Below are 13,146 nucleotides of genomic sequence, written 5' to 3'. Positions count from 1 at the left end.
CTGCCACTGCCTTTGCAGCTGTGCTGTCTGCTTTCTTCCTTTTCCCTCTGCTTCCGCCGCCAATCTACTCCGAGCCAGTCACACCGACTTCTCGCATCCACTTTGAAGCTTTGCGTGGCTTCGTGCAAAGCACAACATCGACACCAAGTTCATCAAATAGTGGTTAACCGGAGCTCGTGTTCATCATTCCTTCGGGCAGATGATAGCTTGCTCTCAATGCACGGGCCAATAGTATCTATAGTGTGTCTCTCTACATCCTTTGCATAAAGACCAGGGTTGGCACCCTCTGGCAACTTTAATCCAAAACAAGGGTAAGGAAGTGGACTAGTGCGCCACAAAACGTTCTTCGGCACAATCTCCATTGGTTCCTATCCATCAAAAAGGGGCTAGATGTTAGCCGCCAAAAACGCCTCAACAAGATCCTGCCTGGAGATCGACTTCGAGGCTGAGTAAAAAGTATTCTCGCACTCCTTAACAACATTGGACCTTGTAAACGGGGGAGTGGTGGAGATGTCCATAGGGCCATAGAAAGGATAAAAACAACAGCTGATCCTAGATGCATCGACTATGTCAACTTTAACATAAAACCAGTATCTTAACCAATTGTCATCCCATCTGTTCTTTTGTGCATGGGAAAGCTCAACCCTCGTGATTTTCTGCTTTTCATTCTTCCTCCGAGTCGCGAACGTGGAGCACCCAAACTACTCCTCAAAGATACCTTCTTCATCATCAAACGTAACTCTCTTCCATTGGATATGAAGCTCAAGTAGCCTCGCGAAACCATCAACATCAATATGACCCCCGAATGTGCACGGGACCCAATAAAACTTGGACAGAGCAACGAAGGTGTTTGGAGTAAGATGGTGAAGCTTGGCCCTGTATCTGTCAAAAATCTTATGAAGATCCTTGTCGCATGGAAATCTTAATCCAACGGCAAAGAAGTCGTTAAAAACAATAGCCTCACCTACCTTAGCTGCAGGCACAGTCTCGTCACCCGGGGCCCAAGCAACATCCTTCGAAAAGTAGCCCTTGCTGATGTAAAACATTATGGTGTTCTCAGAAACCAAGGACTTCCTTAACCGCATGGTGGGAACGTATACTTCCTTGCCTACTATCAGCTCAAACAGATCAGTATCAATGCCAGAAAAAGATCCTCCCCGCTGTCAGCACTAGCCTTGTTATTACCACTATCCGTGGTACCCTCATCCCATAGGCCAAGTCTGCGGCATCCTCAATGGCCTTGTCTAGATCAAGGTCTTTCTCAGCCTTGGTGCGAAGCCCAGATTGTTCAGCAAACTCCTCTGCTGTCATGGGTCTCACAGTTTGCATAGTACGAGCCAACTGTAAGGCAACAAAGCATCAGGTCATAAATAAAAGCAAGGCAAAAGCCAACACTAAAAGAGAGATACGAATAACATCAGTTCCTTCAAGATCTTTGAGGCCAAAGACAACATCATACAACGCACAAATATCAAAGCACAAAAAGCAGCAAGCAAAGCAGGGGCGCAAAGGACTAAAATCACGAGTAAAAATGAAAGTGTCCCATGCCCCCCTTTTATAGGCGCGGTAAAAGGCATGAAATGGCACCTGAAAACTCGAGCCGAATACAGAGGGTCATCTAATAGGAAATTGACAAGTAAGACCGAAAAGATAACAATTGTCTCGTTTCTAACCGACGCTCTAGGGTGACGTTTTTTGGGAGAAGATCGCTAAGTTGCGGGTTCGGTCATCAGTGTCAAGCCTCACCTACGAGGGCCTACTATTGGGGATCGCCCAAAAAGACGGTGACCCTCAAGGTCGTTACATTTAGCCTGTTCAACATAGCCCAAAATAAGCAGCCTCGAGCTAGGGTCCCTAACCTTGGGGGACAAATGTGGTGTGAAAGTATAGTTCTAGCCTCGTTGCGCTGCTAAGAGTTCTGTCTCGAAGTCAAGAGACAATCACTGGTCACCAGACAATAACTAAGCTTGCCCTCGAGCGCTCGAAGCTAACCCCGAGCGTCGAGTTGTCTAGTGTCTTGTGCAGGGTCGTTGAAACAAGGATCAAGACGCGTGGTTGGCGCCTCTCTGGTGTGAAGCTAGGACGGTCTCGAAGCTCGAGGTTAAAATGGCTTCGGGTCTGAGGTTAAAGGCGTGAAGGCTTTGGAAACGTGAAGGCGTGATTCACGGAATAGATGTCTATTCACCTTTGCGCTTAATATCAAACTGCACGAGCAGGAAGTAAAAAGTTCAAGTACGAGAACAAGCAAAAATAAAAGAGAAAACATATATACATGCCTTACTGCCTAGCTTGGTAATCAATTCTTTGGAAAGCGGCCTAAGAGATTGTTACTTTTTAGACAAAGTGTGAATCCACGTCCTAGCTAGTGAGATTAAGAGATTACGCTGCTTTTGTTTCTTCCTTAACTGAAGAATGAAATTCCAAATGCTTAAATGCATATCACCGATGATTACGACCTATCCTGTGCATTAAGAGGTCTCCATCATAAGCATGCAAGCTGTTCCATTTGCCACTTGTGTCCAATCTAGACGCTGTTGTGGCGACCATGATTGCATGATGGATATACGATATGGCCCCAGCTATATATCTTCCAAACTGCAGCCACGTGCTTTCAGTGATTTTAAGCAACTGGCAACAGTAAACAAGACATGGATATATGCAGGGGCGGATCCCAGGGGGCTAGGGGCTGCAGCGCCCCCCCCCCCCCCCCCCCCCGAGCCTGATTTTACATGTAAAACACTATAGATAAAGTCTCAAATCACCATTAATTTATAGCTCTAGCCTTTAATCTCTACTATTTAGCCCCCCGAGGTGTTCATCCTGGTTCCGCCCCTGGATATATGACTTCTTTGTTCTCTTGCATGGCCTACTTTTGGAAGATTGTTAATGGAAGCTAGGTTCGCAACATGGTTTCGTGGAATCCTCAGATTTCTACATCTCAAAATATTTTTGAGTCGACAAATTTTCTGAGGTATGGCCAGATTTCTACATCCTGGCAAGTAGATTGCACGGTCATCTTTCCACAGTTTTAGCATACATCCAGATGGTGCTTTCAAAGGTCCCGGTCGAGTTCAGCAAGGTACACGTTTGAGTACGCATAGTACTTCCCGGATCCAAATGTAACTCATTTTATATCAAATGAGGATAATTATATCCATTATGAAATATATTTTTATAGTTCATTTCTTTCATGTGATAGTTTTTAATATATATACTCTTCTATATAAATTTTGTTGGACTTATAATTGTTTGTCTTAGTGAAAACACAGGACCACTTATATTAAATAGCAATTGTAGAAAAAGTACCCTTTTAGAGACAGGGCCCTTTTCTTAAATAGCTATATGTTTTGGCGTTGGTATTCACGTGAATAGTTTTGTTATAGTGCAATTGAAGTTTATAATAAACTTTTTGTCAGCAATAAGTTTGAAACTTAAGATTGTGCATGACTATAACATGTGTCGACTTGGCCTGCAGCTCGTTCAGCAGACATTCTGTTACTGAATTTCAGAGACACGCTAGTTGGATTGCAGTATTTGAACTCCACCCATGAATCTTCAAATGCATGTTTTACACAAACTTATTTCAAAAATGACAGTATACGTTCAAAAATCAGATTAGGCACAGGCCAACGGGACCAAACAAGTACTGAAAAATAATTGGAAGATGGAACGGACAGAAGAGTTGAATCACAGGGTAGCACTCATCGTGGTTGCTGATATTAATGATTCTGTATAATGCTTTTTAATCTTCTTCAGTGCCACCGTGACATCTCTCATTGACATCCTCTGGTCAGGTGAGTCACTTGAGCATATCAAACCCAGCTCAAATGTCGCCGTAAGAAAGTGATTCAGATTGCCGGCAGAGGAAGAAACACCTTGAAATAGCCGGTCATCCAGAACAGAGGCAAGGTGAGTTGGAAATGCTTGACGAACCCACCGTGTAATGCTCAAATCTGCGACAAACATGGGATTTGTGGGTCTCTTTCCAGTGAAGACTTCAAGGAGCATGATTCCATAACTGAAAACATCGCTCTTGCGTGATGCCTTCCCATAAGATCCATACTCTGCATGAGACCGGAAACAAAAAATTCAAGCAGGACTGAATCAGCACTGTTAACCAAATATATACCAACCAAAATTAAGATTCACAGTACGGAGTACGGACGTACCTGGTGCCATGTACCCAAGTGTTCCAAGCATGCTTGCGGTGATGATGGAGTTGTCATCACCCAATAGCATCTTTGCAATTCCAAAGTCCGCTATATGTGCCGTCATGTCTTCATCAAATAGCACGTTGCTAGGCTTCAAGTCGCAGTGTAGGACTACATCGTGATGCTCGTGGTGCAGATACTCCATTGCCATCGACACATCTAGCAGGATGTCCAGCCTCTTGAGGAACCCTAAGTGCTCTATGCCGTTAGAGTGTAAGAGCATCTCTAAGCTTCCATTGGGCATATACTGAAGCACCAATGCCCTGAACTCCAAGTTGGAGCAGACATTCAATATCTTTATCAAGTTCCTATGCCGAGCCATGCGAAGTGTGCTACACTCAGCATCAAAGCTTCTAATGGCCTGCTCCTGCTGCATGTGTAGGACTTTTACTGCCACCGTGAAACCAGTGCTAAGTTGACCTTTATAGACCTTTCCAAAGCTCCCAGTCCCTAATAGGTTGTCATCGCTAAAATTACCGGTGGCAAGGACGAGCTCATGGTATGACAGGTGCCCATGGTACATAACATTGTTAGGATCAATGCCAGAATCTTCAACCTCTCTCTTGTTTTTAAGTTTCTTTCTAATGGTTTGGTAAATGAAAATAACGGTACAACCAAATGCTATGGTTACAGAAGGGAGCAGGAATCTTAGAAAGTGCATCGTATTTGAGTGAGGTTTCTCTATACATGGAGAGAATCCTAATTGGGGTATGCCACAAAGCCCAATGTTCCCAATCAAAGATTGCAACGAGATGTTAGAGAAAACACCGCCCTCTGGTACCTTGCCTTGTAGATTATTAAAGGAGAGATTCAAGGATTTTAAGAAGGTTAAATTGGCTAGGAACATGGGAATGGTACCTGAGAGATTATTGGAGGAGAGGTCCAACCACTCGAGGCTCCTCAGCTCTTTAAATGACACGGGGATAGAGTCCTCAAATGAATTGTGTGATAGATTTAGATTCGTGATCATGTTTAGTTTGCCAAATGATTCGGGGATGCTTCCAAGCAAAAAGTTGAAAGAAAGGTCAATTGTATCCACTTGTTTCAACCCACTAACGTCACTTGGTAGTGGACCAGAAAACGAATTGTTAGAAAGATAAAGGGATATAATTCTGTCAAGGTGGAACAAACATGCCGGTATAGTTGAATTGAATTGGTTCTCAGAGAACCCGACTTCTTCTAGCATGGTAAGATCTCCAATGCTTTCAGGTATAGAGCCATGAAATCTATTTCCATAGATAAAAAGCCTTTGTAAGTTGCTGAGCATACCAATTTGTGCCGGGATAGTCCCTGACATGTCATTATTAGAGACATCAAGCCAAACGAGATTTTGCACCCTCGCGATAGATTCTGGGATTTCTCCTGTGAGCTGGTTGTTGGGAAGATAAATCAACTCAAGACTGCTCAAGTTTGACAATGAGGATGGAAGCCCACCTGTTAGCTTGTTGTAACCAAGGGAAAACTCAACTAATTGTGCGGACAGATTCCCCACAGTGTCAGGGATTCGTCCAGTGAAAGAATTATAATGTAGGACAAGGTATTGGAGTCGAGTAGAGTTGGAAAGAGATGACAAGAACTTAAGATTCCCACTCAAATTATTATATTGCAGGTGTAGCGTGATTAGAGAATGTGGAACTGCTGGTACAGATCCAGACAATGAATTATTAGCCAATAGTAGGTAAGACAGTTTTGATAAATTTCCAAGAGAAGGTGGAATTGGACCTGTTAGCAAATTCTGTTCGAGATACAAATACAAGAGTTCTTGCATGAGGCCTAATTCTTTTGGAATCTCTCCTGTCAGGTTATTGTAACAAAGGTCAAGTATTGTAAGACGGGTGAGATTGCTAAGAACAGCTGGGACAGAGCCATGTAAGGAATTAGTACCCAAGGATAGATAGGTAAGCTGTTCCAATTGAGCCAACCATGTTGGCACAACATCGACAAAAAAATTGTATGACAAGGAGATCTTTTGCAGGTGTTGGCATGATGCAAGACCAGATGGAATTGGACCTGATAGGCTATTGGTTCCGAGGTTGATGTTATTGAGGGAAGGTGTGTTATTGAACAGATACGGCGGTATGTTGCCACTCAAGTCATTCCATACCAGAGATAACCTCCGAAGGTTTCTCGTGCTCTGCAGTAACCGTGGTGGAATATGCCCCGAGAGGGTGTTGTTACTTAGGCGAAGAATCTCAAGCCTTGTGAGGTTTCCTATGGTACTAGGAATGGCGTCTGAGAGAATATTTCCAGAAAGATCGAGAAACCTAAGCTGACGTAGCCTTCCAATTTCAGCAGGGATGTGTCCAGTGACACCAATTCCTGTGAGGTTGAGCATGGTGAGGAAAGAAAGATTACCGAGGTGTTGGCTGAGCGCTCCATGGAGGGGCACATCCACCAACCGCAGAGCCGTGACGCGCGGCCGGTGGTTGCTGCACGAGACGCCGACCCATTGGCAGAAGGACACGTTGGATGTCCAGCTGCCGGCGAGGATTCTGAGAGGATCAGAGAGCAGCGATTTGAAAGCCAACAGGGCACTGAGGTCGGTGTAGCTGCCGTTAACGACATTGGTTACACTTGGGCTTGGAGACGAAGAAACGACAGCAGGCAATAGTATTGGTAGCAAGATGGCTAAAAAGACTAGAGCGACCGGGTAGCTTGCAGTTGCCATTGTTGTGCATTGTAGTGTATTTTTTGGGCTGATAGGTTATATATATATATTGGCGGTTGTCGCCGGCAAATTCCTGTCAGGTCAGTATGGGTTAGACGTGGCAAATTCCTGTCAAGACGACGATGGGTTGATTCCTTGTCAATGACTCCACAGTACTTCCTGGTATGGTGGGACTGACGTGGATTACTGTTGCTTTCGAAATTGCGGTGGAAGCTCCTCTCTGATGTCTCGCCGTCTGACGATGCCCGGGTGCACCTGGAAGTTCTTGCAAGAGGAGGGGCCGTTATATCTCTTCAGGGTAGGATTGCGAAGGTGAAGCATGAGCAGTCATGTTGTTGCATTTGACACCTCTCCAGCGACAGCAATCTTGACTCTGCCAAGACGCAAGGTGAGGAACAGGAGCAAGGGATTGTGTCTGGTATGCATGATTGATGATGAACAGAGAAATGGTGACATGAAGTAATTAATAATCTTATTAAGAACGTACCGGCTTATTGTAGTTACAGCACTCAGAGCAGCTACACTGCTACAGGCAGTTGGCCGTTGGAGTCTGAAGTCAAGTCTTCGCAATCAACGCTGTGTCCTTGCGATTTCGTCACTATTCACTTGACTGGCCTGGTCCGTCCACTGTATAATGACACGACGGTATTTGAATTCAATCCACAAATGTTACAGGCAGTTGGCCATTGAAGTCTGCGGTCAAGTCTTCGATATTAGCTGTGTCCGTTCAATTTTGTCACTATTCATAAGTTGACTGGCTGGCAACCGTCCACTATAATGACACGGTATCATTGAATTCAATCCACAAATATCGTATGACGTGCACGCTGGAGGTGGAATAATGGCAGCTGCTATATAACCCAATTCCGGCTCCTATTTGTGGCAGAACCATCCAAATTAACTTAACTAAAGCACACTTAAGTCGCTTAACACGCGATCATGTACTTTAATCAAGTCAACTCGGTCGTCCGTCGGATTCTTTCCGATGAAACCACGTTACAGGATCGCAAAGCGGACTCACCCGAGAGTGAGCGGTTGCAGAGATTGCAACAGTCCATTCTTTTAACAAGTGCATAAGTTTATTACAACAAAGAGTTCGAAATTCAACACAAGTTTTGCAAAGTGTTTAGCAGCGGAAATAAACAAAGGTAACTAAATGTCGACGCCCGACACCGTGACAAAGCCGGTCACGACATCAGTAACCTCCATCCTCGCCGTCCGAGGAGGGAGCCCACTCAACCGTCCATCCCGAAGGGAGCTGGGAGGGCCAAGTGGTACCTTCTTCCAAAACAAAACCTGAAAAGATGAGCCACAACAAGGCTGAGTGACTACGCTCAACAAGACTTAACCGACGGGTGGTTCTAATCCACCAGCACCTAGACATGCAGGCTGTTTGGCTAGAGGGGTTGTTTTGCCAAAAGCGACTAGTGGTGGATCCTTACTTTCAACATTTTAGCCATGAGTTCTAGTTCATTAACCATTCTACATTTGCAACTCATATTGAACAAGCATGGTTATACAAACAATTAATAGAAAACATCAGCATTAGCATCATCAACATGTCCTCTTCTTACTCAGTGTAGCATAGTGATCAAGTAATCTCAAGCTGTGAGAGGCAGACGAATCGATTCGAATTTCTTAACCATACATGGTGAACCTAATCTCACAACATCCGCGCACTACGAAAGGTCGCTTCACTTGTCGACCATCCCCATCAATTCCCAGGCGCGTGTCAGGTCCAAACCGCCTTTGGCATGCAATGCTCCACAGTCTGGTCTCTACCGTACTATGACCGCACTTGCACCCACATGATGCACCATGGGAACTACGTTCCAAGGACGGCAGGGGTATAAGCCACTTGCCGGTTCAATCAGGTACTAGGCTTTCCCACCCCATACTAGGTATGAGATTAGTACTGCTCAAACACTTGATCACGAACACTAGGACATCTCGACCTTAGTCAAATTCATTTAGACAGACGGGGCAATCCACCGATCACCAAAACAATTCACAAGGCCCTGCCTCGTCCATCGTCCTTATAGTTGTTGCAGAAAGAAAACAAGCAACTCCTACAACTCGCGAGTGACAGAAAATCACTCAACTTTTACCGAGTCCTAATTAAGCAAAGCAGCTACTCGAGATCCTGCCACACTAGTATTCAGAATAGAGGAACCTAAGATCATGCAACTAGAGTTTCAAACAACTCCTGTAAATGTAAATGCACAAACATTAACAACAGAAGGCATGCACAAGTTTAGAAAAACTAGGTTATGCTCCGGGGCTTGCCTTCAAGCGGGGCGGTAGCGAACTGGTCCTCGGCGGGCTTAGGCTCGACTCCTGCAGGTGGCAGCTCAGCTACTGCTCCTTCTTCGGGCACCGGGCGCAACTCGTACGTGCCGTCGGCAACGTTCAGTTCTACACGAGATGCAATGCAAGGATAAGATACTTAGACGGTGATTTCAACAGTATTTGCAAGGATTTAAACCCCAAACTGTAGCAAAACTACAGCAAAAGGTGCGAAACCTACTTTGTTGGATTCTACTCGGAATGAGGATTCCAACCAAAGTGATTTCACATTTTTCTCATTTTCCCCGATTTAAGATGTAATTTCCAAGTTTCTGTCGATTTGATTCGAGTTAAAAGAGTCGGATCAGGGAAAACTTATGATTTGACCCTTAGACTTAAGGAATAACTGTACCAGGATCCTCAAATTTAACACAGAGAAGTCCCCCAAATTTAACACGGATACCCTCTGTAACGACCTAGATTAAATCAACCGAATTTTAATCTTAAGACAAGTTTCCTAGTTTGGTTAACTCAGCCTCTTTAGCCATTCTAGCTAAGTCTGGAAAATCAGCCTGACCTAGCGCCTTAATGCGGGTTTATCCTTGGAAAGTTGAACGGAACATCAAGAAACCCCTTTATAGAAGTTGGAGAAAGAAGTTCCTGCAATAACTTTGTTATTTGGACCTTGGTCCAATTCACCTCCAAGTTTCCCAAATCTGCAGCTCACATCAGCCCAGAACCCTGAAAACCAGCCAAACCGCTGTTTTTTCCCTAAGTCCTGAAACCGATGTTCCTCCAAACTTTGGAGCTTTGAATCTCCAAATCCACCGCGTTTTTGAACTCTGTCAAATTACAAGAGTTGGACCTTGGTCTGTGTACTACAACTCTTGTAAAGGGAGTCAACATGGCGCAGTTCAAAAATCGGGAGATTAAGAGGCTGGAAGATGGGCCTCGCAAAGGATCTCGCGGATCCATCGGCCAGACAGCGCCAGAGCGCGCGTGCGCCACGCTCCAGACCACCGCCGCCGTGTGGCGTAACCTCGCTGATGAGCGCCGCCTCGCCCAGTTGCCGGCCATGACAAGATGGGTCGACGCGCCCTACTCCCCAGTCGCGCGCGATGACAACCCACGGTCCTCCGTTTTGTTTCGTCTCGTCTAGCCCGCGACCTCGCCGGCCGCGCCAGGCGCACTGCCCGCAGCTCCTCCGTCGCCCGACCACTCTGCGACCGAAGACCGGCCACTGCCGCGCCGGTACCACCTCGCCTCCCGCGCGCATCCGTCTCACCCGGATCCCCATCTGTCTCACCCGGATCCCCGGCCGCGCGCCCCAACACCTTTCGACCCTCCCGTCACACCTCAGTCGCGCTGCCCGCGTGCGCGCGCCCCGCGATGCTGCCGTCTCCGCCAACTGCCATGCAGGCAGTGACAACTCCTCCCCTGCCTCGCCAGTAGCGTGCCACGGTAGAGCCGCTAGTTTCGCGCATGCTTGCGTCACACCGCTCGCCTTGTCACCTCGCCTACAGTGCCCTCGCCTGCAGTACCCCTCCCTCTCTCCTGTCCGCCACTGCCGCTCACCGACCGAGCTGCCGCGCCCAATCCTGCGTTCAACGCGACCAGGCACACGCTCGACCTCGCCAATCCTTCCGCCCGGCAAAACCGCGCTTGCCTGACGCTATCTCCCTTGCCGAATGTCCGGAGGATCTTGTTCCCGGAGCTCCGCTTCTCCGGCCAATGGAGGTGTCGACCAATCGTCGCTGTGGCAGAGTACTCCTTCTCCCTCAATCTTATTCTCGCACCCGCTCGAGCTCGTTTCCGTCCTCCGAGCACTCCCGCACAGCTATAAAAATGGTACCGAAGCCTCCTACCGGGGTTCCCTTCGCTACCACCGCATTTGCCGCACTGCTTGCTTGTTCTTCTCCATCGCACTCGCCACCACACACTCCTCTGCTTCGCGCTCATGCGCCGCCACCTGAGCTCTCTGTGGAGCTCCCCTTCCACCCAACACCGCGCCTTGTCGACCCCGCCAGCCGCTTCGCCTTCCTTTCGCGCAGCTCCAGAGCTTGCTTGTTGTCCACAAGAAGCACCACCGCCACCGAAGCACCGTCGTTCCTTGTTCCGCCTCGACTTGTTTCTTCCCGACCCCAAGGCCTCGCCCGTACAACCCAAGGTAAGCTGCCGACCCCTATCCATCTCGCCCGACCCCTGTCGGCCTCGCCCGAGTGCTGTCCGCCTCGCCCGAGGGCTCGGTTGTGTCTTTTTCTTTTGACCAAGGGTATCTGTGTAAAATTCCGAGGACTCCTCTGTTTTAAACCTGAGGATTCCGGTGCAGTATTCCTTAGGTCTAAGGGTTAGATCGTAAGTTTTCCCCGATCCGACTCTTTTAACTTGTTCTAAATCGACAGAAGCTTCGAAATTTCATCTTAAATCGAGGAAAAAAATCAGAGAATGTGAAATCACTTTGGTTGCAATTGTCGTTCTTAGTAGAATCCAATAAACTGGGTTTCGCACCTTTTCCTATAGTTTTGCTGCAGTTCTTGGGTTAAATCTTTGCAGTGTTGTCGAAATCACCGTCTAAGTGTCTCACCCTTGCATTTGCATTTCGTGTAGAGCTGAACCTCACCGACGGCATGTACGAGCTTCACCCGGTGCCCGAAGACGAAGTTGTAGCTGAGCCGCCGCCTGCGGGAGCTGAGCCCGTGCACGTCGAGGATCAGTTTGCTTCCGCCCCGCTCGAAGGCAAGCCCCGGAGCATAATCCAGTCCTTCTAAACTTGTGCATGCCCTCTATTGTTATGTGTGTGCATTTACGTTCCAGGAGTTGTTTGAAACCGTAGATGCATGACTTAGTTTCCATTTGATATGAACACTAGTATGATAGGCCGAGTAATTGCAATGCTTAAACAGGACTCGGTAAAAGTCGAGTGATTCCGTGTCACTCACGAGTTGTAGGGTTTGCTTGTTCTCCTTTTTGTTACAAATATAAGGACGATGGACGGGGCAGGGCTCTGTGAACTTTTTTGGTGGTCGGCGGATGACCTCGTCTATCTATATGAAAATTGTTTAAGGTCGAAAGGTGATGGTGTTCGTGATCAAGTGTTTGAAAGTACTAATCTCATACCTAGTATGGGATGGGGAAGCCTAGTACCTGACTAAACCAGGACGTGAGTGGTTCGATCCACTATCCCTGGAACAGAGTTATCCCTCGCGGCCGCATGTGGTGACAACCGCGGTCATAGAACGGTAGAGGCTGGGTCTGTGGAGCCTTGTACTAAGGGAAGTGGGCCCAACACAGGTCTGGGGATTGATGGGGACGGCCGACAAAGGAAGCGACCCTTTGTGGTGCACGGATGTCGTGAGATTAGGTTCACCATGCATGGTTAAGAAATTCAAATCGATTCGTCTGCCTCTCACAGTTTGGGACTGCTTGATCGCTATGCTACACTGAGTAAGAATGGAACTTGATGGTGATGTTAATATGAATGCTTGTCATAAATTGCTTGGAAACTTTTGCTTGTTTAGTATAGCTGCCAACTTAGATTGGTAAATGAACGTAGAACTTGTGGCTAAAATATTGAAAGTAAGGACCTACTGTAGTCGCTTTTGGCAAAACAAACCCTTCAGCCAAAAAGCCTTCCATGTATAGTAGTTGGTGGCGTAGTTACCGCCTGTCGGTTAAGTCTTGTTGAGCATAGTTGCTCAGCCTTGCTTGTGGCACATCTTTCAGGTGATGTTGAAGCCCCTGAGTTTGCTGCTTGTGGCACTTGGCCTCCCCAGCTTCCTCCTGGGTGGACGGTCGAGTGGGATCCCTCCTCGGACGGCGAGGACGGGACTTATCGATGTAATTATCGGCCTCGTCGTGACGTCTGACTTCGGCGCTAGCTTCCGTTTGTTTATTCCCGCTGCTTAAGAACTTTGCAAATTCTGTTTGAATTTTGAACCTGCTGTTGTAGGAAATTAATGTACTTGTTTAATTTTGGATGAT

At 46.9% G+C, this 13,146-nt stretch overlaps 1 protein-coding gene across 1 annotated transcript; it reads right to left on the bottom strand.

The window, feature by feature from the left end:
* Nucleotides 1–3,520: 3,520 nt before the first annotated feature.
* LOC117854312 (uncharacterized) lies at nucleotides 3,521–6,903 on the bottom strand. Its single transcript, XM_034736592.1, has 2 exons — nucleotides 4,170–6,903; nucleotides 3,521–4,064 (listed from the first exon to the last, which is right to left on the bottom strand). Exons 1-2 carry the CDS (start codon nucleotides 6,877–6,879, stop codon nucleotides 3,688–3,690), a joined length of 3,087 nt encoding a protein of 1,028 aa, XP_034592483.1. The 5' UTR covers nucleotides 6,880–6,903; the 3' UTR covers nucleotides 3,521–3,687.
* Nucleotides 6,904–13,146: the final 6,243 nt, after the last annotated feature.

Source organism: Setaria viridis, chromosome 1 (assembly GCF_005286985.2).
Source record: "Setaria viridis chromosome 1, Setaria_viridis_v4.0, whole genome shotgun sequence".
Classification (NCBI taxonomy): Eukaryota; Viridiplantae; Streptophyta; class Magnoliopsida; order Poales; family Poaceae; genus Setaria; species Setaria viridis.
Note: the sequence above shows the minus strand (reverse complement) of the source record. Positions and strands in the feature narration are given on the sequence as shown.

Excerpts from the sequence above, each read along its gene's own strand:
- LOC117854312 (XM_034736592.1), bottom strand. The coding sequence starts at position 6,879 with ATGGCAACTGCAAGCTACCCGGTCGCTCTAGTCTTTTTAGCCATCTTG. Across the intron at positions 4,065-4,169 it reads ACTTGGGTACATGGCACCAG|AGTATGGATCTTATGGGAAG; the intron begins GTACGTCCGTAC and ends GGTCTCATGCAG.